The following is a 27,827-nucleotide window of genomic DNA, read 5'->3' as shown; positions in this document are numbered from 1 at the left end:
CAGAAAACAAACCTAATTAATTAATTTATAATCTTTACAATTAACAGAAGGAAAACAAGTAACTTGATTAAGTGTACTGGAATTACTCCATTACATACACAGTGTAGAATCTACTAAACATTTTTTAAGGAGCTTTTTTTTTAACCAACTTAAAAAAAATCATGATAATGAAAGAACTGTATCTTTTTCATCAGATAAATAGTGAAAGCAAAAACAGACTGTTAAAGAAAATCTAAGTATTTTTTCTGATGACTGAACTTCAAACTACAGTTTCTCTGTGAGGGAACCAAGTGAGTAAACAAGTCTGGAAAAGCTGGATGTCTGAGGACTTCTGAGGCTCAAAGGCTGGGGCAGAGCTGTGTGTGCGGCTCCCCTGTTGGGGCATGCTGGGAAGGGTGCCCCTCAAGGAAGACTCCGTAACTGCTTCCAGCCTTTGAGGCAAAGTGAACATAGGTGATTTTGCCATTGGGACTTCACCCACCTGGAGCCATGTGCGTAGGTTACCAACATGAAAACTTTTAAGTGCCCCACAGTGAGGTACTTGGTATCTTTGGTGCTCTCCCATGATAACAGGTTGGGTCAGTGTTGCTACAATATAAAAGTGTCACTTATTTGGTATCAGGAATACTAAGTGAAGCAAATTAAATAACACTGATCATGATGAAATTAAAAATGTAAGGAACATTTATATCTATCAACAAGCAGATGAAACTGCTTACTCGTAGAACATTTCCATTGTTATATAAAGGCTTTCATGATGTAACTCCCTAATTCTTCAATTTTAAAAGTACAGAATAAAATTCTTAATTCTAAATGTTTTTACTCTGATACTGGTGACTGATATAAAAGAGAGAAACACCTCAAACTTATTATTCATGAAAGCAGAAAGTGTAAAACTTGCTTCAAAAGTATAAATCACTTCAGATAAGAGACATATGTGCTAATATTCATAAAAATTTCCATATTACTCATAGACAAACTTCATAATGTTTATATACGAAATACAATAAATATCAGTTGTAATGAAGATTTGGCTGTGTTGAGGTATCTCAGTGCCAATATGGCACAACTATAAAACCCAGGAGTCTACCCTAAAAACTTTGACCAATATAGCATCATCTCTGCCAGACTTTCTTACAGGTTGAACTTGGGGCCGGGGAGATGGCTCAGTGGAATAAGCACTTCCCTGGCAAGCGCAAGGGCCTGAGTTCAATCCCTGGTGCCGCCAAAAAAAAAAAAGCTGAGAACAGGAGGATCACTACGAGTCCAAGCTGCTTAGTTAGACCCTGTACCAAATACATTAAAAAAAAAAAAAAAAAAAAAAAAAACAGGTTGAACTCATCTCTAAACAAGGAGAAAACACTTTATTATTGAAAAATAAAAAAGGAAGCAAGTACTAGAAACTCTGTATTTCATAAAGTAATGAAAGTTGGTTATAACTATTTTTATTTTCTTCCTGCAGATACCATGGCCTATAAAGCAGTTTTATGTACTATATTTTTAAAAGCCTAGAGACTTAAATACAAGAGTAAAGAATTTCACTATATTTAGATATTATGTCACAGTATATAAACCTATTAAACCTTTCAGCATCAACAACAAATCATTACCCCCTACCTAGCTTCATCGCTGGAAAGTGGACTCTTGATTCAGGAATATTCAATAACAGGTAAATTATTTGTGTTCATTGTACAAGGGTCATTTAAGACCAACTTACAACATAATAGCACTAGCCAAACAGAGATACAAATACCAAAAATAATGTGCTCTCTATGCACAAATATCTCTATTTGAGGCATGGCAACTGAGGTACAAGACCTATTTAAACACATACAGCCAGAGGAATAATGGTCCCACCAATGAAAAATGTCTACACAGAAAGGGCTAAGGTTTACTGCAAAGCATAATTATATAGAAAAATCCAAGAAAGAGCATTTTTTTAAAGATGATATTTTAAATTTAATCACTTAGGCTGAAGTCGCAGTTACTTTTTTGTGAATTCAGAATGATTAGGGGTAGAAGAATGCTTTTCCTTTTTTCTCTTCTTTTTTTCCTTTTTGTGATGCTTCCCTTTTTTGGATTTGTTCTTTTTTTCTTTTTTCTTTTCTTTCTTCTGATATTTCTGTTTCTTTTGTTTGGAAGAGTCTTCTTCAGTGGAGCTGGAATAAGACCTATGGACAATAAGACACGGCTGAAAATCATATTTAGAACTTCTAAGTGAATTTAAATGGGATTTGGATTGCTTTAAATTCTTCATCATAAATGCAATATGTTTTTTATATGCTCTTAAAGTGCTGAATTTAGAATTTTTGCCACTGGGCACAGAAAACGACAACACTGATTTCTATATTCTGCTCAATTTTAGAAAAGAATTTTAAATTCAGTAAAGATGACATTTTTTGGTGTGATTTTCAGTTTTTCATGCTGTGTTATCCTTCAAAACCTTTTAGGGCAAGAAAGTAGTAATCATCAAGCTTTATTACATATTTACTTCACTTGCACATATAATAACTGTTAGCTTATTCTCTTAAAAGTACCACAAAAGATGCAATTATCCATACATAAAAAGGCTGTAATTATACACTAGTATAAATGGACAAAAGCTAAAAATTAATGAAAAAAAGCACTTTAATAATTCCTTTGATTTTCAAGTCATTTGCACTCTAGATGCAGTGATACAAATGAATAGTTGCATTACAAAATAATTTTCAATTTTCACTAGTTATAGAAGACATGCTTTTAAATGAATACTTTATGTAAATGAGGATGATTTATCATTGTAATTTATTCTAATAATAAGACTAACATGAAATTGGGACAAAAATATAATTCTTTCCTTAATATCGAAAAAAATGAATTTTTTTTGTTCTAAAAAGGCCAACATAGGGGCCAGTCGAGATGGCTTAGCGGAGTAAGTGGAATAAGCGCTTCCCTGGTAAGCGCAAGGGCCCGAGTTCAGTCCCTGGTTCTGCAAAAAAAAAAAAAAAAAAAAAAAAAAAAAAAAAAAAAGGCCAACATTTCAGATTTTATGTAACAGAGGTATACAATATTTTACCTCTATCAAATCCAAAATATATATGAAATGACAGAAACTGTTAACTGAAAATAAAACTGGTAGGTGCTGGTGAGATGGTTCAGTGGACTCAAGTGTCTGCTTGGGCAGGCTTAGATCAGCGCAGGAACTGCAGTCTGATCCTGGGCACCACATGTTGCAACAGCCCCACCCCCAGGGCAGCCTGGGAAGGCCAGTCCGGGTGTGGTGGTGCACACCTGTAATCACAGCACTGGGGAGGCTGCAAGTAGAAGGATCACCACAAGTCTGAGCCACATGGAGAGACTCTGCAACAACTAAATATATTTTAAAAAATAATACCTTTAAAAAAAAAACCTGGCAACTTAAAAGTCAGTTCAGTAATCTACATAGTAGGAGTTAAAAGTTCAACTTAGAAATCTTAAGACAGACATAAGGCAGGTGCAAAATAAATGCATGGATGACGAGGTCTCGAGATCTCACGTCTGCAGCATGAACTGTATATTCTCTGGCTCTGAGTTGCCCTCCTTTCTGGTGTGTTGAATCTTCTTCTCCACCTGGTGTGTCTGCTTTCTTAGACTTCTGACCACCTGCTGAGCTGATTTTCTCTGATTCCCTCTTCAATCCTGCTATTATCAAATCTTGTCTAGTTAGCTTTTTTTTTTTTCCTCATTGCTGGAGACTGAATCCAGGGTTACATCCCCCTTCCCTGCACTTTTAAAATTTTTCATTTGAAACTGGCTCTCGATAAGCTGCTAACTTGCCCAGGCTGGGTTCTAACTCATTATCCTCCTATCTCAGCCTCCTGGAGTCGTGGGATTTACAAGCACATACCAATGGGCCTAGGTTGTTTTGCTATTTTAAGGAGCACCTTTTACTTGACCTCTAGAATCTGACTAGAGCTGCTTTTCTGCTTGTATTTTTTCCTGTCTTTTTAATCTCATTTTTAAGGCAATATTTTAGGCTGGAAAATAGCATACTATTAGACAGCATTACCTTTATACAGAAAATTTCATTTAATTTCAGATTTTTGTCTAAGGTCTGTGAGGCACAACACAGAGGACTGAATAAATAATTCTTTATTATAAAACAGGTATACCAGAACTTGGACGACAACAACTAACCTCATGCTTTCTATAAGCAATCCACCATGCTGTTTTAGCACACATAATTTAACAATGCACTGTCAGAAATCTTGAGTTCTACATTCCCAGTAGCTTTTATGTCAGAGAGTGTTCTCTAAGTACCAACTCCTAAAAGGGGTCAAGCTATTCCAATTTACAAAATATCTCATTTTAAAATGTATGCAATTAAATCCTTCACTAAAGCTACAAAGCCACAAAATCTAATGTACAGATGCTGCTTTGTGAGACAACTGGGTCTAAACTAGACCCAACAATGGCCAAGTACTTTAAAAATGTTTGGGGCCAGGGAGATGGCTCAGTGGAATAAGCACTTCCCTGGCAAGTGCAAGGGCCTGAGTTCAATCCCCGGTTCCGCAAAAAAAAAAAAAAAAAAAAAAAAAAAAAAAATGTTCGTATATGTATATTTATTCCCTCACTAGCCAGGGAAATTGCCTCTATTTTTGGTAATTTCTTGAATCAGTTGTTAAAGAGTTAACAGAAAAAAATTCACAAGTGGCTGGTGAAGGTTCTGAAAGACCTGAAGGAATTTTTAGCTCGACAAGTTACACTAAATTCCATCAATAAATTAATTTCTTAGCCATGGTAATGATTTACAAGAATATACATATTTCAGTTCCAAGTTCATCTACTGGACAACAAAATACATATGCAATTTGATGCATCTAATTAAAAGCTTGGCCGCTGTTCTAAAAATGTAAACATCTTGAATAGGAATAGAATATATAAAAGAAACAAAAGAAGAGGGGATATTGTACCTTAATTTACACTATTTATTCATAAATAAAATTTAAGCTGGTTGAACAATGACTTATTTTTGATTACTAACATGAAGGACTTTGCTATTTGACTGAAATAACATATAGCACCCATTAAGAACATGATTAACATTGAATTAATTGAACTGTACATGAAAAAATTTTAGAATCCTTCCTGTACTCACAATTCTACTTTACTTTTAATAATATGCTATTTAAAAAGTACCTTTTCTGGGGCCTGCCCCTTAGCTCAGTTCTTTAAGTGGCTGCTTCAACAAAGCACTCAGGCTCGGGTTGCTGTGGTTTGATCCCCACAACTCAAGCCAGCCAAACCTGCCCTGAAGGCATTCGAGCAAAATAAAAAAAAGTACCTTTTCCTTTTCTTTTTCAATTTGACTTTTTCTTTACTTTTTTCTTTTTTCTTCTCCTCTTCCTCATTTATTTCTATGGGGGAAGAGAAGAGAGAGAAAGATACAATCGCCACAATGCTATACAACAATGGCATGTACATCATTTAAAAAAATTTTGTTTGTTAGATAGACGAAGACAACAAAAATGGGAATAGGTGGCAAAGCCAAATGACAGGAGCCTCAAACATGCATTTTGTTTTCACAGCTGTCAAAGACAATGTAATAATGCTATCTTCAACATATAAAGATGAAACAGGGCCGGCCAAGTAGCTCAGTGGATTCAAGTGCCTGCTTTGGCAGAGTGCAGCAGCTGGGTTCAATTCCCGGTGTGCCATGAGGGCCCCTTCTGTGTAGTGAGACCCTGCAGACCCTGTACCAAATACACAAACAAACAAACAAAAAACATATAAAAATGTGAGAGTTACTAAAAAAAATCAGAAATACTCTACCTTGAACACACACACACACACACACACACATACACACACACAGGTCTGTGGTAGAATCTAGTCTGTGTGAGCCCTGGGTTCAGTTGCCAGGTGCTCCTCTTCCCTGTCACATAAACCTAAAGCAAAATGACAATGTACCTATGGAGATGCATAAATTACAAAACTAATCATTACAGGCTGTCTCTGTGGATTTTGTCAGTTAGACCAGCAGCTTTTTTTTTAAAAAAAATTATTTAGTACAGGGTTTACAGGGTCCCACTACACAGATCAGACTCGTAGTGATCCTCCTGTTTTCAGCCTCCCAAGTCCGGGGATTACAAGTACGTGCCACCACGCCCAGTTTCAATCACTATCTCAGCCCACCCTGGGGGTGAATCTGGCACAGCAGGCCAAGGATCAAACCCTGGTCCCTGTGTTTACCTATGCATGTGCTTTAGTCTGCTGAGCTATCTGGCTGGCCCTAGGCCAGCAGTTTTTTTAAGGACTGGTTAACAGCAGCTGCCCCTAGGTCTCTTTCTCTAGGTAGAGAGAAGCACTCAAACAATGCAATGATAGAATGCTAAGAGAGATACTATGCTATTTTTAAGTAGAATGAACAGAATGATTTTTGAAGCTCATCTATCTTAATTACATACAGTACTTGGGCATGATCAAAACAGTTTAGGATAAAATGAACACAACTTCAGGGGCCTGTGGGAAATAACAAAAGATCTAATATTTATATCACTGGAGACTCTTGGAAAGAGAGGAGGAAAAGTGGGGCTGAAGAAGTATCCTACACATAATGGCTAAAAAATTCTCAAAATTCAGCAATAAATCTACAAATTCAAGAAGCTGAGTGAACCCGAATAGGGTAAATCTGAAGAAATTTACATCAAGAGGGATCATAAATAAACTTCTGAAAATGAATGAGAAAAATCTTAAAAATAGAAGAAATATAAATTAAGTGTAGGGATACCTTTCAGGCCTTATCAAATTAAGTCAACCTATATTTCTCTTCCTAGTGAAAATACCCTTCAGGAATAAAGAAATCAACATATTCTGAGATAAAAATAAATTACAAAAATTTGTCAACAGCAGGCATTCCTTAAAAGAATGGGTAAAAGATGTTCTCTAAAGGCCAAAAATGATGATAAAAGAAGCATTATAACATTGACAAAGAAGAAAAAATATAATAAGAATATTGGTAAACATAATAGGTCTCTCTTATTGAGTTTCTAAGTTATGTTTGATGACAGAAACAATTTATAATAATTGTCTGATGTGTCTCTAAATGTATTTGTAAAAAATAGGACAATTAGACTGTAAATGGGAGAAGGTTGAGTGACATAAAGTTAGGAAAATAATTCTCCATTTTACTGGGACAACAGCAATACTAGTAGATTATGATAAGTTAACAGATAAGTAATACCCACAGATTAACAAACATATCCACACGGCTGACACTGACAAAGGATCCACAAACTGTGGTACAGGGTTTCATGGTAAATCCTGAAGGGATCTGATTGACCTTGTCAGATACAGAAGTTATGTTTCTTGTTATATAGGTTTTGCTTTATCTTGGTCTTAACCATCCAGCAGAAAAGTATAAAAACAAGGTATAAAAAGTGAAGCCATATTAATATGCTGAGCTGGGGGGCTGGGGAGATGGCTCAGTGGAATAAGTGCTTCCCTGACAAGTGTAAGGGCCTGAGTTCAATCCCACAAAAAAAATTTAAAAAATAAAATAAATAAATAAATAAACAAAATGCTGAGCTGTAGAAGGCTCAAGTCAATAACTTCTGACATTTCCAGTCCTATGGATAAACCACTACTATTATGGACTATTGGACTATATTGGATTATTTTGCTGCATTCATGCACCTACAATATTTAAATGGCAATGGAATACCCATCTCTGACAAAACTAAACAAAAAAAGGGGATGAAAATGAAGGACCATTTTGTGTCTGTATATACAAAATAGGATAGATATACAGCTACTTTCTCTTAATTCAATGAGAAGAAAGATTTGTACTAATAGTGTTTGGACAGGATATCATGTCTGCATCTTATTCATGTATTCTGAATAACTACTACGAAGACACCCATATGCAATGTGTTAATTATTGAAACTGTCCTATTAATCGGTTTTGAAACTGTCTCATTGCTATTTGTTTCTCAATAAAATTAACAAAAAATATATAAAATACCATAGAGAAATTTAAAAATACTGTGGTAGATACATTGAAAGACATAACAGAAAAAACAAAATGGAATGCTATAAAATGTTCAGTAACCCACAGGAAAGTAGAAAAATGGACTAAAAAAGAGAACAACCTTGAGACCATAATGCTAGCTGAAATAAAACAGAAACACAAGCTTAAGTATTGCATGGCGTCTCTTATGTATGAAAAACCTAATAAAGTGCAAAATAAAAGACAGACAATATGAAATAAAAAGAAAGAGAAAAATGTTATTGTAATCTGGCATGGACAATATATCTAAAAGTGTACCTTGATTCATTATAACTGTCTTAAGTGTTTTGTAATTTTTTTTGGCTTGTTTGTCTGGCTTTGAATCTGTATGTATGATAATTAACTTTACAAAGACTTACAAAATAAATGAGTTTGATGCTGGCAAAAAGCAGTTTTAAGAAAAGAGAGGTGAAGGGAAGGGAAAAAACGAATTGAGATATATAATGTCCGTGCACCAATTCTGCACAATGAGTGCACTACAATGATGAAAATAAATTTAAAAAACAGAATAAACATAATACAAATAAGATTACAGACTTTAGGCCTTAACATTTAAATATCCCAAGTATAAAAATTTAAACACTGGCAAAAAAGACTGGCAAAAGATTTATGTATGTGAAATAAAGTATATGCCATCTATAAGAAAACCACATCAAATTCTATGACATAAATATTTTGAAAGAAAAAAGGATGGAAAGTGATAAATCATGCCACATTAATATTAATCAAAGGAAAGCTGAAATTCAATATTAATATTAGATATTTTATAGAAGAAATTCAGAAACTATCCAGAGATGGAAGGTTGGGGGGACGTTATGTAAGTTTTAACTCATCAGCAAAACATAGCATATAAATACAGAAGTATGCACTAGTCAACAAAGCTCAACTATACACATAGCAAAACTGACAGCACTGAAAAGAGAAATAAATATCCACAATTATAGAGACTTCAACATTATTCTCGCAAATGGCAGACTACAGAGAAAGTCAACAAGGATAGGAAGATAACTCAGTGAGCACCAACCATTAGCCAACAGAATCTGGTAGATATTAAAAAAAATACATTCAATATCAGTACAACATATGCTTTTTTGGGGGGTCAATTCCTACAAAATATTGTTGTAGGCAGCCGTGTTAGATAGAAATATTATAGGCAGTCACACAGGGCCAGGCCCTAGAAGGAGACAGCACAAAAGACAAGCTACCTTACATCTGTGGGAGGGACGGATGCTCCTGCTGTGAGCCAGACCTAAGGAGCAAACAAATGCTAACCTCCCTAAAGAATAGCATCCCGGATTGATCAGCAGCCTGAGAAAGTCAAAAAGAATCCTGGGAGATGGCTCAGTGGAATCAGCACTTCTCTGGCAAGTGCAAGGGCCTGAGTTCAATCCCCAGTTCCGCAAAAAAAAAAAAAAACCAAACCTTATGTGATGGCTACCAGATAAAGTCCTGTTTTACATTCATGACCCCTTGCTATGTGACTCCCTTCCCCATTTGGTCCCAGACTTAATCAATTTTACCTGAGCAATGGTGCCTGTAATCCCATTGGTTGACCATAGTTTTGTCCCACCCCACATCCACCTAAGCGAGTTCCACTTTCTCCACCTTAGCCCTGCATGTTTTTCCTTATAAAAGTCCCTGGAAGAGATAGCTTCCTGGGGAGCAACCCGCTCGGGCCCCCCTCCTGTCCCTCTCTCAGACAGGGGCTTTCTTTCCCTCAATAAATATATTCTGCTCATAACCTCCCTTTGTTCCTAAAATTCATTCTTGGGTTTTAGAGAACACGAAGTCGTCCACGTCAGGTCAGGAAGGAGATCATTTTTCCCTTTGTCATTTGGAGGTTCCCTATATCCTTTGGAGGTCACCCACCCGAGGTCAGTTTTTCTCCCTATATCAATAGGAGGAACCATGAAAGAAACCTCCAACAACTGAAATTATACAGATTATGTCTCTGATCACAATGAAATCTGATGAGAAAGGTAAAAGAAAGTCTCCAAAACATTTGGAAGCTAAATAACATGCTTATATGTAATACATTATGCAAAAAAAAGTCTGAAGAAAAAAATTTTAAAGGGCAATGACTGAAAATGGAAATACAACATATTAAAATTTATGTTACAGTAGTATTGATAAGAAAATGTGCAGTACTAAATGCTCACAAAAGAGGAAAGGTCTCATTATCAATAATCCGATACTATTTCAAGACGCTAGAAAAAGATAAAACTGGTAAAAGGACGGAAGCAAAAAACAAAAGAAATTAACAAAACTGAAAATAGAAAAATGAGACAAATTAATGATGCAAATATCTGGACCACTAGAACTAAGAAAACTAGAAAGATATCAAAGGAAAATGGAAAGAAGATGCCAGTTATCAGTATCAGTATCAGTTATAATGAAATGAGTTAATCACTACAGACTCTTCAGACATCAAAAAGCTAAGTGAATACAATGAAAAACCTTACAAACATCTGTTTGACAGACAATCTAGATCACTTTTTTAAAAAATACAAATTGTCACAACTTGCTTTATGTAAAAGAGTATGAGTAATTCTATAACTACTAATGAAATTGAATTTTAAAACTTAAAAAAATTTACTAGGTCCAGATATTTCTCTAGAAAATTTTATTAAAAATTTGTTGAAGAGGGGTCCGGGGAGATGGCTCAGTAGAATAAGTGCTTCCTGGAAAGCGCAAGGGCCTGAGTTCAATCCCCGGTTCTGCAAAAAAAAAAAAAAAAAAAAAAAAAAAAAATTGTTAAAGAGGCTGGGGAGATAGGTTGGCAGTCTAAGTACCAGTCTGGCATGCACAAGAACCTGGGGGGTGGGTACCAGCCCCTGAAACTGGACATGGTACATGCCCAGCACTGGGGAAGCTGAGACAAGAGGATCACTATGAGTCCGAGCTGCATCGCAAGACCCTGTGCCAAATATATAAATAAGTAAATAAATAATTTAAAAAATTTACAGAAGAATCAATACTAGCCTTATACAATCTCCTCCAAAAAATAACTACTACTGAAAATTATGATAGCAAGTTTGTTTAGGAAGTTGAAAACAGAGTATAAAACCTTAACAATTTACCTGAAACAATGCAGCATGACCAGATGGTATGTATATTCAGACACAGATACACACACACACACACACACACACACACACACACACACAAACACACACAGGCAACAAAAACTTAGGACTCCTGCTGCGCATCAATTGTTTAACCTTGCTGTGTTCTTAGCACTAACGATATAACTAATGCTGTGCAGGTTCCAGGTTGGTACAGCCTAATTACCAGTGATTTTTTTCCCCTATCCATGTCAAATCCTGCCTCACATTTTCTAATTTGCATGAATAATTGTTTATATTTGTCATTTAAACTACTTTTGTTGCTTTGAATCAACATTGAAGAATATAACACGATAGAACATTGAAGAATGTTACAATAATATTCAGACCCAAAACCTCTAGGAAAGTCCATAATCCTGTTAAGAAATTGAAGTACGCTGGACAAAGAAAAGGCTGAGATAAATCAAACCTACACGTGTCTCAGTTACTCTTCTCTTGTTGCAAGACTGAATACCTAACATCCAGAATTAAGGAAGGAAAGGTTTATTTAGCTCACAGTTAGTGGAGGTGTCAGTCCATACTCAGTTGGCTCCGAGGCAGAGTGGCACGTGGCACAGAGCAGCCACTCATGAGAGTGGCAAACAGTGAAGTGCACATGGAGGAGCAGCAGCTGCAGCAGCTAGCAAGCCTCTCTCCCTTCCTTACATTTGTATACAGATTATCTGCCCCAGGCGGGTGTAGCAGCACTCACACCCATAAATCCCAGCCTTGGACCATGAATTAACCACAAACTCTAGAAGCTACACCATGACTGCATGAGGCCTTGGGGGAACACCTAGACACAAACCATAACAACATGTAAAAAGAGTAAATTCACTTTGCTTGCAAATGTTGCTTGTAAGCTGGTTAGCTCAGGTATAAAAATATTGCTTTAGCCTAAGATGTCTATGGGATGGAGGAAGAGGTCTCCTAGCCTTCTGGTATACTCCCTGAAGGATCACTTCCTGTCTTGATTTGAGAATCAAGCACTGAAAGACCAGAAGACTGACATCAGAAACAGGAACAAGAGAAAAGCAAAGGTATCTTCTTATAGCTTATACTACTCCACAAGATTGGGAAAAGACATTGTTTATTCAGAGGTTTAGACACAAAAGCAGTTGTTAAAAGAACATGAAAAAGCAAGAAAACACGATACAATCAAAGGAAGAAGATAAATCTTTGATAACTGACCCTAAAGAAATGGATATTTATGAATTGCCTGACAAAGAATTCAACTTAATTTTCTTGAAGCTCAGTGAATTATAACTGACAGTGATTGCTGAATCAAGCAAACATATACAAACAAAATGAAAACACAAAACCAGAGGCAGCAACAATAAAAAAGAACACAACAGAAATACTGGTGCTAAAGAACAAAATAACTTCAAAAAATTAATTAAAAGGAGTTTAATGACAGATTTCATCAAACAGAAGTAGTAGGAAACTTAAAGATAGGTCATTTGAAATTATCCAGCAAGAAGAGTAAAAAGAAAAAAAGCTAAAAGTACTAAACAAAGCTTAAGAGGATATGGGATTCCTTAAGCAAAACAATAATATACACTACAGGAGTTCCAAAGAAGAAAACAGAAAGCAGCATAAATAGGTTTTTTTTTTTTTGGTGGCAGGCTCAGCCCACCCTGGGAGCAGGGCTGCTGTGACATATATTGCTGGGGATCGAACCGCGGTCCCTGCACACTTGCCTAAGCAGATGCTTTACACTGCTGAGCTATCTCACTGGCCTTTTTTTTTCTTTCAAATGTACTAGGTATAGGGTCTACAGGGTCTCACTACACAGATCGGACTTGTAGTGATCCTTCCTGTTTTTCAGCCTCCCAAGCGCTGAGCTTACAGGCACACACCACCATGCCAGTCTTGTTCAGTGTGCCCCAGGGATTGAACCTCTGGCCCCTTCGTCTGCCTAAGCAGGTGCTTTAATCCGCTGAGCTATCCGGCTGGCCCTTAAACAGTATTTTTTAAACAATGGATTAAATCTTCCCAAATCTAGGCAAGAAAACAAATACTCAGATTTACAAAGCATAAAGAACAGCAAGAGTTCAAATTTAAGTTTTCACTGAGATACATCATAACAGAAGTGTAAAAAATTAAGAGAATTTTTAAAGTGGCAAGAGAAAAGTAACTGAACACATAAAAAGGGGTCTGGATTTCTCACCAAAAATCCTTAAAATGAGGGAGAATAGGATAATATATTCAATGTGTTAAAACAAGACAGCCAAGCAAGAGTATTATACCTAGCAAAGCTGCCCTTCAGAAATGGAGACAAAGAATCTCCACATAAACAAAATCTGAGGGAAGACCATTACCACTAGATCTGCCTTAACAAGAACTGCTGAGGGCCAGGGAGATAGCTCAGTGGAATAAGTGCTTGCCTGGCAAGCACAAGGTCCTGAGTTCGATCCCTGGTACGGCAAAAGAAAAACAAAAACAAGAACTGCTAATTCAAGTTGCAAAAAAAGTATGATAAACAGCAATGTGAATGCACCTGGATATATAAAACTCAGTGGTTAAGGTACATGCACAGGGAAACGCTGAATACTATGGTGCTGCATGAACCACTTTCGACTCTACTATAGAGTCAAAAAGTGTAAAACTAACTCATAAAACAATGAGTCAGTAGATACGTAATATAAAAGCTTTACATTGTGATATGAATACCAATGTGTGGGAGAGGAGTGGAAGTGCAGCCTTTGTGTGAGGGAAACTATCACGTATTACCAGATCGTTTAGGTAGGCCCTCTGGTAATCATAAAGAAAAATGCATAATATAAAAGAGAAAGAAACATCTTAGTCGCCTTTCACTTTGACTTTGTCCCCTTAGTCAAGTACTTTGAACCCATGAGATTTAAACTTAAAGGAAGAGTGGTTTATTTGGGCTCATGACTACAGTCCCTACAGAGCTATTTCATGGCAGGAATGGCACAACAGAAGGGCCTGGTCAGAGGAAGAATGTTCCACCATGAAGGCCAAGAAACAGAGAAAAAGGGAGGTGGGGAGCGGGAGATCACATCCCCAGTGATCACCTTGACTGATCAGGCCCTCACTCCAAATAGCAAGTCAGCTATAATCCCATCAGCAAATTAATTCACTGATGAGTACACCTGCCTCTGCCATGATCCAATCTCCTTCCAAGTACAAGAGGCTTTTAGAGGATACCCCTGGTCTAAACCAAAGCAGAATAAAAGTGTACTGCAAAAGTGTAAAATGAACACTGATTACAAAGGAAGAGAGTAAAAAAAATAACAAAGTACTATAAAACAGATAAAAACATGAACAAAACATCAGTGCTAAGTGTCTTAAGTAATTTCCCTCATTAAAAATACAATAATGATACCCAGCACCCACAATTGCAAGGAAGAGAGGTTTACTTTGGCTTACGCTTGGAGTCCACAGTTGGCCAGCTCATGGGCAGGAATGGAGAGTGGAAGGGCCTTGGAAGAAAAGCTTCTGAGCTATGCAGCTAGGAAGCAGAGAGTGAAGGAGGGAGCCAAGGAGGGAGATACATCTTTCTAGGTCACCCCTTCATGTGCCACCTCTTCCAGTCAGGCTTTACCTCCAACACTGCATTGAGCTACAGCACCCCCATGATCCAAACACCTTTTACAATGCCTACCTGTGAGCCTGAGAGGCTTTAAGGGGATATCTAGATATAAACCATAACAGTAAGTCTTCTCCAATGAATAATTTAAATTTAAGTGAACAAAATATCTCACCCAAATGAACAAAAAGCAAGATCCAATCACATGCTGCTTGAAAGAGAACTATATTAGTCTTTAGGACACATAGGCTGAAAATGGAGAAAGTGAGAAGAAACATGCTACCAAAAGAGAACATGGGTGGCCATATTTGATAAAAGACCCAATAAAACTGTAACAGACAATGACTATAAATATACTCGAACCCTGAATCAGATCATCTAAATACATAAAGCAATTATTAATAGAACTGAAGGGGAAAATAGCAATACAGTAATAGTAAAGGACTTCAATATCCTACTCTCCATAATTGATAGATCATCCACACAGAAAACCAATGAGATAAACTGGGGACAGGTGCATCTGGGTGGCAGAGTCCATCCGTGCCAAGCACTGGCTCTGGGTTTGATCCACAACACTGACCAAGGGTGGGGGGGAAAATCAATAAGAAAACAGAAGACTTCAATAACATTACGGGTACAGGACTAAGAGACACATACAGAATATTGAACCCAAAAATAGAAAATACATTTTTTTCCTCAAGAACACATAATGTTTTCCCAGATTAGGTCACAAGTTAAGACAAGAAAATTAAGAAGACTAAAATCATATGGAATGTCTTTTCTAACTTTAGTGGTATGAAACTAGAAATCAATATCAAGATGAACAAGTGAAATTCACAATTATGTGGAAATCAAACAGACTCCTGGCACACAAAGTGTGTCAAAGACAAAAGTGAAAGAACCAAACCAAAAACCAGAAAGAAACAAAGAAAGAAAGAGTGAGCGAGCAACATACTAAAATGGGATTCAGGAAGAGCAGTATTGAGACACATACAGTGACAAATGATTACACTAAAAAGGAATGATCTCTAGCTGGGCATAGCACATGCCTGCAATTTCAGTTATACGGGAAGCTAAGGCAGGAGAATCACAAGTTAGAGCACAGCTAGAGCAACTTAGAGAAAACCTGCCCCCCACATCAAAAAGTCTCACAACTAAACTTTATACATTGAGGAACTGAGAAAAGGACAAAGTTCAAAGGTAGCAGAAGACAGGAAATAAAAAATTAGAGAACAGAGAAGAAAATTACAACATAAAACATCAAGGAAATGAATGTTTTTTTAAAAAGTTAACCATGATTGACAGATCTTTAGGTAGACTAAGAAAAAAAGGAAAAACAGAATGAAAGAAGATATGTAAGAGTTTATGTTATAGAAATAAAAAAAAAAAATCATGGCATTTATATGCCAACAAATTGAGCCTAGAGAAAAATGCATACATTTCTATAAACATACAACCTACTAAGACTGATTCAAGAGGAGGGAACATTTCCAAACTCATTTCACAAGGCCAGCATTACCCTGATACCAAGCCAGAAAAAATCACACACCAGTATACTTGGTATATTGTGTATGTCACAATTTTCCAAAAATTATAAGAAACTGAATTCAACAAGACATTTCAAGGGTCATACACTATGATCAAGAGGGCTTTATCCCTTGGATACAAGGATGGCTGAGTTGATCTAGATCATAAATGTGAAATATCACATTCACAGAACCAAAGGACAATAGATGCAGAAAAAATATTTGACAAAATCCAGTATCACTTCACGATGGAAACCATTTCACAAATTAGTGATGGAAGGAATGTACATTAATAAAGGGCATATATGGGACCCAGCCAGCTAATATATCACTGGTAAAATCAGAAGTTTTCTCTAAACCAGGAACAAGAGAAAGGTATCCTCTCCTGTCACTTTTATTCAACATGGTACTGAAAGCACCATCTAGAACAACTACGTAAGAAAAAAAAAATAAAGGCCTCCAAATTGGAAAAGAAAAAGAAAAACAGGCTGGTGAGATAGCTCAGCAGTCTAACTGCCTGCCTGGCAAACACAAGGACCTGAGTTCAATCCCTGGGACCACGTGCCTGCCTGGGATCACGTGCCGTCCGGGGCATGGCGGCACATGCCTGTAATCTCAGCGCAGGGAGGCTGAGACAGGAAGATCACTGTAAGTCTGAGCTGCATAGTGAGACTCTGCACTAAATAAATAAACAATTTTAAAAAAGAAGAAAAAAATTATCTATTATAGATGATATAATCTTATATATCAAAAAACTGTGAAGACTTCAGAAAAAATAAATGAATTCAGTAGGTATATAGAGTACAAAATCAAAGTACAAAAATAAGTCATATTTCTGTGGACTAACAATGAATCAACCATAAAGGAATTAAGAAAACAATCCCCTTTGGGGCCTGGCCAAAAAGTTTAGCGGATTAAAGCTCCTGCAAGCAGAGGAAGGGACTAGGGGTTCGATCCCCAGGCCTGCAGTGCCCGCCCCCACCCTGGGGCCCGCCCCGAACCTGGGCGTGGTGGTACACGCCTGTAATCCCAGCTCTTGAGAGGCTGTAAACAGGTGGATCACTACAAGTCCGATCTAAGAATGAGACCCTGAACAACCTGTAGACCCTTCCCTAAAATACAAAAAACAAAACAAAACAAAAATCCCTTTTGGTATAGCGTCAAAACAAGGGCTAGGGAGATAGCTCAGAAGAATAAGCACTTCCCTGGCAAGCGCAAAGGCCTGAGTTCAGTCCCGGGTTCCGCAAAACCCAAAAAACATTTTGGAAGATTTAGGAATAAATTTAACTAGAGTTGAAAGACTTCTACCTTGAAACTATAAAATACAGATTAAAAATTAAAGCAGACACATATTAATGAAGAGATATTCTGTGTTTGTGCACTAAAATAATTCATCTTTTTAAAAGGCTCAGCCTACCCAAAGCAATAGATTCAACACAGTATCCTGAAGAGCCCCTTTTTATTTTTCATATTTTCTACATTTCCTATCTTTTTCTCTTGGTCTACTCCTTTACTATAAAGCTTACTCTATACATGTTGCATATTTAATTCCATACATTTTTCCAAGAAAGAATAGGTAAGAAGTACATTTTTCCTTGACACTTTGAAATAGGTGAAACGTATTTATTTTACTTTTATACCTAGTTAATGATTTGGTTAGGGATAATCATCCTAATTTGAATATAACTTTCTTTCAGAGAATTTGAAGGCATTACCTACATTATTAGCTTCTAGCAGTGCTTCAGAGAGATCTAAAACTATTCTGACTCCTGACCCCTCACTGATGATCTGGTCAATTCCATGATGGTGTAGGTGTATTTTTATCACTGTACAATATATCTGGTACTCGTGGAACATGGTCAGTCTGGAAACTGACTCTTCTGGAATTCAATGTGAAGTACTTCCTGGACTGCCACTTCAATTTTTTCTTCCCTCCACACTTTTTTTTGGTTCTTCTTAGATTGCAAATTTTATTTCTCAATTCTATCTTAAATTGTTCATATCATGTTAAATTTCCAAATACTCTTTTTTTTCCCTCTTTTTGTACGGGGAATCAAATTCAGGACATCACACTTGGTGGACAGGCACTGTACTGCTGAGCTATAGCACCAGTCTTAAATATTCTTTGTTTGGATCATTTTTATAGTACCAAACTCATGCTTCCTGAGTGATTTTTGTTATATTTTCTTCATCATACGAAGCCTACACCCTTCAAGTTGATTGTGTTTGCTTTGGTATATATACACCGTCATGTGCTAAATAATGATACTCTTATAGCCTGGGTGTGCAGGAGGCCGGACTATCTAGTCTATATTAAGTCTAAATCCCACTCGTTTGCAGAATGACAAAATTGCTCAAGATGTATTTCTCAGAATGTCTCCCTTTATTAATGACACATACCTATATTTCACATAAGACTCCTTAAAATCTTGTGATTCAAGACTGTATAAAAGCTGATTAGAACCTCTGAGCAAATGATATTTGAAACACTGGATTCCTCTGGTAATCTGGCTAGATTATGTTCTTGAAGAATTCCTGCTGTCATATTTTTTTATTTTTTTCTGTATTGTGAGGGAAGGGTCTACAGGGTGTTCGGGTCTCACTAATAGATCACACTTGTAGTGATTCTCCTATTTATAGTCTCCCAAGAGTTGGGATCACAGGGGAGCCACCATGCCCAGTCTTAACGGCCCTCTCAGCGTGCCCCAGGGACGGGGCCAGCATGGCAGGTCCATGCTGTCAGATTCTTAAGGTCTTTCTTCTTAAATTGGTCAGACTTCACAGAGTTGAATCTGCTAATCTGCTAGAGTGATAAATGCCTAGGACCCAAATAGATGAAGAGGACTGCAAAGTTGTCAGAAATCTGTACCTGATATTTTGTTTACTCCTTGTTTTCAGTCACGCAAGTTGTGGTCCAAAGACCTTTTTAAAAATCCTGTTTAGAAAATAAAACCTTCAGTTGTCAAATGGAGTGATGAAGAAAGCCATTTGGCTTCAGGGAGTAGGTGAAGGGAATTAACATCTAAATCCTTAAGACTAATTTTCCTGTTTTTAGCCTCATTATTATTGAGAGATAAACATGAATACTGATTATCATACCATATGGTTAGGGGGGGTTTCAGAGTGCATATTAGGGTACTTTTCAGCATACCACACTATTAAAGGATGGAACTTCACCTATGTTTCACAATTACTTATGTCTTAGAATTTGTAAAGCTTGACACCAGTTAGGACTTCTGATATTCATGGGTATGATCTGACAATGCATTCTTTGTCTCATCCCACAAGGAAGCTGAGGTTCAGAGAGATTAATGGACTTACTGAAAGTTATATACTAGAAGAATGGTCAAATGGGGGCTAGAAACCAAGTCTTAAATCAGACTCTATAAACTATATGACACATCCTAGTATAATGAGAAAAAAACAACAAAAAAGCAAAATATAGGCTGTGCATCAAAAGGAGACATCCTTCCTGTCTGTATCTCTGATCAGTATTTATTCTTAGGCAAATTACTTATCATGTAGAAACCCATTTTTTAGGGAAGGGTCTACAGGTTGTTCAGGGTCTCACTACTAGATCAGACTTGTAGTGATCCGCCTGTTTACAGCCTCCCAAGAGCTGGGATTATAGGCACATGCCACCATGCCCAGTCTCAACTGTTGTCTCAGCATGTCCCAGGGGCAGGGCCTGCATGGCAGGCCTGGGGATCGAACCCCTGGTCACTGCGCCTGCTTGCAGGTGCTTTAATCCACTGAGCTATTTGGCCAGCCCCTTAAGCAGTAATTCTTACACAAAATAACTATCTTAATGATTAGTATGATACATAAGCATGACACACAATAGAACATTTAAGAAAACAATTTATTTTTTATTGTTACCGGGGATCAAACTTACCACCTTGAGCTTACCAGGCAGGCACTATGCTGCTGAGCTATATATATGACATATTTTTAAAGAATGGAAGAAGAAAAATATCGCTTACTTTTTTCCTGTAATGCCTGTAATTTATTTAACTCTTCATTCTCTTCATCACTGTCTTCACTGCTTGTACTGCTGACATCCAGAACTATATCCCTTTTGGGGTCTACTCGGAGAAAATTGCGGCATTCGAAGGTCAGATGACCAGCTAAGTAAAACAAACAGAGACGTGAACAATAAAGCTATAGACAGAGTGTTTTAGGGGCTGGGGAGATAGATCAGTAGAATAAGCACTTGCCTGGCAAGTGCAAGGGCCTGAGTTCAATCCCTGGTTCCACAAGGAAAAAAAAAGATTTTGTTTTTGTCTTTAATTTGGTATAGGGTCGTACTACGCAGCTTGAATTCATAGTGATTTTCCTGTTTTCAGCTCCCCTATTGCTGGGATCACAGACATGCCCAGCACCCCACCTCCCACCCTCCCCACCCTAGCACTCTTGTGTTGGTGGCCAGGTCGGCAGATCCAGGGCAGAGCTGGCACAGTATGTGGTACTGGGGAACAAACCTGGGTCCTTATGCTTATCTGGGCAGGTGCTTAGACTGCTGAGGTATCTTTTCAGCCTATTTTTTTTTTTTATTTTATTGTTTTGTGGGAAGCAACAAGTTATATTTTCAATAATATAAAAACTTTTATTTAGTTGGTGATAGTTTGGTTATTTTCCCAGAACAACATGTTTTCTTTCTTCATTGGGTCTTCTAATTCAATACACAGTTTGGGGGGTATTTCTTACAGGTTTTACAGTATTGAATTACTATACTTTTCCTTTCTAAAAATACAGTAATATCTGAAAGTAAGTAAACCAAGTACAAAAAATTATACTTGAAAATTTCATTTTATTCCCTTCCTATACCTTTTCTTTCTCAGACTACTGGACCCATGCAATTACACAGCTTTCATCTAACTAAAATTGCTATAAGAATATACAAGCATTAACATAACTGATACGCTTTCCTCAAGGATGTGTAAAATTTTAATGTGATCTTACTTTCCTAAAGATTGACCCTATAAGAGGAGGAGGAGGAGGAGGCTCAGTAGAATAAGCACTTCCCTGGAAAGTGCAAGGGTCTGAGTTCAATCCCAAGTTCCACCAAAAAATAAATAAATAAAAGTAGTATAACATTGGTCTGAGGGCTGGGGAGATGGCTCAGTAGAATAAGCGCTTGCCTGGCAAGCACAACAAGCACAAGGACCTGAATTAAATTTCCCAGTTCTGCCAAAAAAAAAAAAAAAAAAAAGACTGTCCCTATAAGAAAATTACAGAAGTTGCCTACTTATTGCATACGACTTTTTAAAATGAAAATGTTAACAACATGAGTATAAGAAATAATACAATCAGCAATATATACCACCTAGATGCTCTCAATTTGGCACATTTACTTGAACTACTTAAAGAAAACTCACACATGTATGCTCATGTGCACATCCACAAAGGTGGAGAACCCACATTACCTTCTGAAACTGCCTCAATTTCATTGTGTTTTTGTTTGTTTGTTTTTTTTTTTTTTTCTTCAAAAATCACTACATTGATATTGGTGTCTATCATTCCTACACAAAATGTTGCATTATGTATTTAAAAAAAATAAGTACAATTACACTGGTGTATCATTCTGTAACTTGTTTCTGTCATTCCATGTTTTAACACAGCTAATGTTGCCATAAAGTAGGTGTAATTTTTTCATTTTACCTAACGAACAATGTTCCACTGTATAAAAGTAATATTTATTTATAACCTACTATTGACAGAAACTTAGGACTCACAATATTTTGCTGATTTCCTTGTGTGTACAAGTCAGGTTTTCTTGAGGCTGTTAGCTTCAGTTTCCTTGACCATGACTGACCCAGTTGAAGGGCATGGGATTCCAGGGCATGCGCTGAGGGACTGTCCCTGCTCTCTCCCCTCTCCCCTTGGGTTCTCTCCCTCTGCTTCCTGATGCCTGTGAGGTGAGTAGCTGTCCTCCACCACCAGGTGCTGCCTTCGTACAGGCCCACAACAATACAAGCAGCTGCCCAAGGACTCAAACTTTCAAAATTGTGAGCCAAAATAATTCCTCTTCTAAGTTAATTTTGCTGAGTATTTAGTCACAATAATGGAGAACTAATATAACAGTTAAAAATGAGCAAAGGAACTTCATAGACAGAAGAGAAGCACAAAATGACCAATAAGTACATGAACATGTAAATCAACATTATTAGGGAAATGCAAATCAAAGCCCAACTGAAATTAGTTTTGACAGCTGTTAGGATAGTCTGAAATTTTCTCACTACATCTGATACTAAATATATGAGTTTTTTCCATACCAAAAACCAGTTCTCCAACTCTCCAGACACTACCTGGAAATCCTATGATTATACTAATTTCTCATACCACCTGAAGGTCTGACAAGACCCCACTAGTTATGGGTTCTGTCCCACAGACTTCCCTTACTTCATGTGCCTCCCCTAATTCTGACTAGCCAGTTATAGTCAAGGTGTCCCCAAAACCTCAAGATTGGTAATTTGCTAAAATAGCTCACAAAACATGAGGAAATTATTAACAGTTTGTTGTGATGTAAAGTGTACAGTTTAACAGTTTGTTATAATTAAGTCTTTTTATCATGCAAAAAGCTCTCACACAGTCAAATGGAAGAGATGATTTGAGCAAAAAAGGGAGCAGTGTTCAGGCTCTCTCTGGGTATGCCACACTCCTAGTACCTCAATGTGGTCACTAACCTAGAAATTCTCAAACCTTGTGGCTCATGGGCTTTGCTTGGCTTTGTGGTACTGGGAATTGAATTTATGGCCTTCACACTGAGCTCCAAACCCAGCCATTTCGCACTCTGAGATAAAGTCTTGCTAAGATGCTTAGCATAGCCTTGATCTTGTGACCCTCCTACCTCAGCCTTCTGAGCTGCTAGAATTAAAGGTGTATGCCACACACCAAGCTATTTGGGGGTTTATACAGCGGCTTCATTACATAGCATAATTGAATAAATGGTTGACTATCAGTGACTACAGTCAATCTCTAGCCCCTTGTTCTTCTCCCATCCCCAAAAGGCTGGAGGCAGAGCTGAAAGTTCTAACCTTGTAATCAATCACATCTCCTCTGGCACATAACATCCTCCCTGAAGCTAAGCAGGGGAAAAAGTCATCTTGTGGGGACTCGGTGGTCTCTAAGTGTAACCAAAGCAGAAATGGCAGCAGGAATCAGGAAAACAGACAAGAAGATCAGAGCAGGGTTCAGGTAGAACCTGTCTGCTTGACTGGCAAAGGACCCTCCCAACAAAGTATCACAAGACACAAGGTTGCCTAGTAACGACTCAAATTGTCCAGGCAGGATGCCTTTCTCAAGACTGAGGTAGCTTGACTGCTTTAGGCACTGTGGCCTTCTCCTGCTCTCACACACATGAACAATTTCCAACTTCAGCCACTCCCTACATCATCTTATTACAGGAAAGTCAGGTTTGGTTGAAAGGGACTTATGATGAATAACAAAAGATTCTTTAACTAACCCTAACATTCAGGAAATTCCAAGGCTCTTAGAAATTATGTGGAATCAGGGACAATTGTCAAATACATATTTTCATTATCATAGGTGACATTTTTAAAAAATAGAAGATAACAAATATTGGTGAAATGGTGGATAAATTAGAGCAGATATTTAGAATATTTTACATTGCTGTGAGAATGAGCTGCTGTAGAAAACTTTAAAAAAAAAACCAAAAAAACTAGTAGATGACCAACAATTCTACTCCTAGGTCTATAAGTAAAAGAACTGAAAACAGGAATTCAAGCAGTTGCTCTACATCAGCATTCACTGCAGCATTATTCCTAACAGCTGAAAGGTAGAAGCAACCAAGCATCTATCACCAGATGAATGGGTAAACAAAATACGGTATATCCGCACAATTAAATATTATTCAGCTATTAAAAAAAGTTACAATGCATGGCACAACCTGGATGAGCCTTAAAAATGTTATGCTAAGGGGGGAATAAACCAGACATGAAAGGAGATACAGTGCATGTTACGATTTATAGCTAGGTCTCCCCACAAAGCTTCATGTGCTCCTAAATGGGGCTTCTGAAAGGTGAATCAATTACAGCAGGGGCAGTAGAGGTGATCTGCTCTTAGGATGTGGGGTTTGGTGGGAGAAATGCTGGGGAAATGACTTGGAAGGACGTATTTCCTTCCCTGCTGGTCCCCTCTTTTTCTGTTTCCTGGATACCAACTGACACCAGCAGCTTTCCTCTGTGTCTAACCTTTCCACAATGCCACCAACCATGCAGGGACTGAAACTTTTAAACTGTGAGCCCAAATAAATGTCTCCTCCTGGGGACCAAGTCCCAGCAAGGAGAAAGTGACTACAACACTGGCCTTGCTGATCACTAATTTTATCTCCCAGTCACTAATTTTTACCATAGCTTCTGAAAAATTCAATCCCTAGTAGATGAACTATCCCACCTGGTGGCAGAAGGCTTCCTCCTAAGATTTACTTAAGGGAAACTGATATTTCTCTATAATTAATCTCCTTTTACCTTGGTACTACATGCATCTTTAGGCTTCTCAACACGCTTTTCCAATTGCAGTCCTTACTGTCCACTCGCCATCCCTGCATTGAACAGCCTCATTCACTCACTGAGATCTTTGAACCTCTTTACCCTAAGCCCTGCCATAAACTTTGGTGGACAGCCTAGACCGTAGGATGGGTCTTCTCAGCACTGATGTTCTAGGTTCCATGGCCACACTGTCATCCATTGCCAAGCCCGCATTTCCACAATTTTTAGGCCTACTATTTCTACCTTTTAACCTTGGAGCTTTCCCACACCTTATTACCTCTCACTAAATAGACAATCTGTCTCCTAATTTAGAAATCAAATTTCTAATTTAGGCAATATCTAACTTAGGCAGTATCTCCTATTTCATCTCTACACTAAATAATATCTATACCTTTTAGTTTTCTCCAAGCTCAAGAGGTGATCTTGTCTTTTATCTTAGAGAAACGTGCTTTATTTCCTGTGTCTGATACCTGTAATTATCTCCTTTAGGGTCCTCTCCATCTATATAAACATCTCCTTCACTGACCCCACATTCTCTTTTAAGTATTACTAAATGTTTCCTATTATTCTCATGCAAATTTCTTTAAAATGGAGACTGTTATGGTTTGTGTATGGTTATCTTCCCAAAGCCTCATGCAGTCTTGGGGCGGCTTCTGGAATTTATGATTGATCATTGTGGGTGTGGATGCTGCACCTGCCCTGGGTAGGTCATGTGCATTACAACATAAGGAGGGAAGAAAAGCTAGGTGCTTGAGCTGCTGCTACTCCTCCTATCCCCTCTCTCTTGCTCTGTGCCACCACCATGAAAGGCTGTTTCTGCCATGTGCCACTCTGCCTTGGAGCCTGCTGAATATGGACTGAAACCTCCAGTAATCGTGAGCTAAATAAACCTTTCCTTCCGGCATTTTGGGTGTTGGCTATTTGTCTCAGCAATGAAAGAAGAGTAACTGAGACAGAGACTATCTTGACTTTTTCTACTTTACCCTGCCCTACAGGCCAGAATCTACAGCTTGTTCAGACCTACAATGCTACTTAAACTGGTTGTGCTGACATTAGGAAAGCATCCTATTTGCCAACTCCAATGAACAATTTTCAACTCATTTCTTACAAATTGGGTCTGACAACTTCCCTTGGGTTTTGAAAATCTTTGCTTTTGTGGCTCATGTGATGCAACACATTCTTGCTTCTCCTGGAAATGCATCTATTATTCACTTTTCCCTCAGCTAATCTCAGTGGATGTTTTACTCCACTAGTTGATACTTGATTTATCAGGGGTTTCCTGTTGATTATTTGAAAATTTGCTTAATTAAATGTCACTTAGATCAATAAAATAAGAATGCAAAAAAATGATGGACTTTATGGAACAAAAGCTCTATTTTTGGAAAGACTTGACGTAAATGAATTCTTTTTACAAAGCAGTTGTCAAGTTAGGCATTGACAAGAAAAATATAAAGGATCAGGCAAAACTCTGAAACAATGAGAAAAGGTACCTGTTTTTCAAAGAGGGTATCATTGGTATCAAGGGCCAGAAAATTCTTCACTGTACTACAGGACAACATGTTCAACACATTGTGAGAGGTTTATGCTCACTGGGCTCGGTACACTAAGTGTAGCAGTGCCCCACACCAGCGCTCCCGGCCTGCATGGCTGTCAACTAAAAGCCACTTCTGCAGATTTCTGTTTGAGAATCAGAGGCAGAATTCTGCACTTAGGTTTCTTTATGACTAGCTAAATTGAAGAAACAAATCGTAAAATATAGAAAGTGTATTTGGGATATGGGTTGGACACACACACACACACACACACACACACACCCAGGTAACACCAATAAGCAGACTTATATTCAAAGACAAGGTTAGGACGGTATGTCAACAGTTAGCATTCAGAAGTTCAATAAAATTTTGAAGGTATTTAAATTTCTAATTTCTTGCTGCTGGGATCAAAAGCTCAACCAGAGTTCACTGTATGGAACTTTTAAATTGCATTTTTCTGAGAACGAGCACAATTACTTGAGACATCCTACAGAAGAAGTTAGTGTTCTTGTTCTCAAGTAGTGTTGTGAATTGCCAAATTCAGAAAAATTTTAATGAACTGTAGACAATCCTTTTCTATAAATATTTTTATGAAGTATTTTGTGGAGGAAATTCTGTTGTGAAAAAGAGATCTGTGTTACTTAGTAACATATTTAACATGAAACTTTTTATAATTTATCCACTAAAATATACAAAGCCAGGTGTGGTGGCACTCACCTGTAATCCCAGCACCCAGGAGGCTGAGGCAGAGGATCACAGTGCGTTCAAGGCCAGTCTGAACTACATAATGAGACCTTGTCTCAAAAAATCTCAAAAAATCCAATAAAACCCCAGGCAATAAAATGTTTTTCAATTAAGTATTAAAATTCTTAAAAGTATACAGTTTACACTAGTTCCATAACAACAGAGAAACAATACTCTTGTAATTAACTGAAGATTACCTATAATTTGGAGGCATTAAAACCATTTTAAATGGTCTTATCTGCCTTTTTCTTCTTTCAATACAAGTAATACAAAGATTCTAGCCTCTATATAGAAGATAAATTAAGTTTTTAAAGTAGTTTATATCATAGACATGTAAATGGAGAACTTCATCTCTAACCACTGTAGAGAGGTAATTTTAAGAGAAAAACATGTCAATAGAACAGTTTCAGAACAGGTTGGTAGGGACCAGGGAGATGGCTCAGTAGAATAAGTGCTTGCCTGGCAAGCACAGGGGCCTGAGTTCAATCCCCAGTTCTACCAAAAACAAAACAAAACAAACAAAAAAGCAAAAAAAGAAAAGAAAACCAAACAGGTTGGTAGGAGAGTAATAATAACTAATACATTATGTATTGTTACCTTTATACTATGTATAATACAAGATACAGGCATGAAATATTGTCCAAACAATATTATCACACATCTTTCTTTTTAATGCACTAAGAGAAACTAGCTGTATAATCATCATATATATATATAATGATTCCTGTTTGAAGCATATATTTATATATATGGTATGATATATATATGACTCCTGTTTGAAACATATATTTATTTATGTATGATATATATATATACACACACACACATATAT

General features: G+C 37.3%; 1 protein-coding gene across 1 annotated transcript in view; it reads right to left on the bottom strand.

Moving 5' to 3' along the window:
• Window positions 1-1,623: 1,623 nt before the first annotated feature.
• The window catches only part of LOC101579331 (protein SREK1IP1), a 40,568-nt gene continuing 14,364 nt past the window's right edge, over window positions 1,624-27,827 (bottom strand). The window contains exons 3-5 of the mRNA XM_023709018.1: window positions 20,193-20,336; window positions 2,118-2,171; window positions 1,624-1,643 (exon numbers count right to left, since the gene is read on the bottom strand). Of these exons, the coding sequence (XP_023564786.1) occupies window positions 1,624-1,643; window positions 2,118-2,171; window positions 20,193-20,336 (218 nt within the window). The remainder of the gene's footprint in view (window positions 1,644-2,117; window positions 2,172-20,192; window positions 20,337-27,827) is intronic.

The sequence above is a fragment of the Octodon degus genome, unplaced genomic scaffold, assembly GCF_000260255.1.
Source record: "Octodon degus isolate 3935 unplaced genomic scaffold, OctDeg1.0 scaffold00001, whole genome shotgun sequence".
Taxonomy (NCBI): Eukaryota; Metazoa; Chordata; class Mammalia; order Rodentia; family Octodontidae; genus Octodon; species Octodon degus.
Note: the sequence above shows the minus strand (reverse complement) of the source record. Positions and strands in the feature narration are given on the sequence as shown.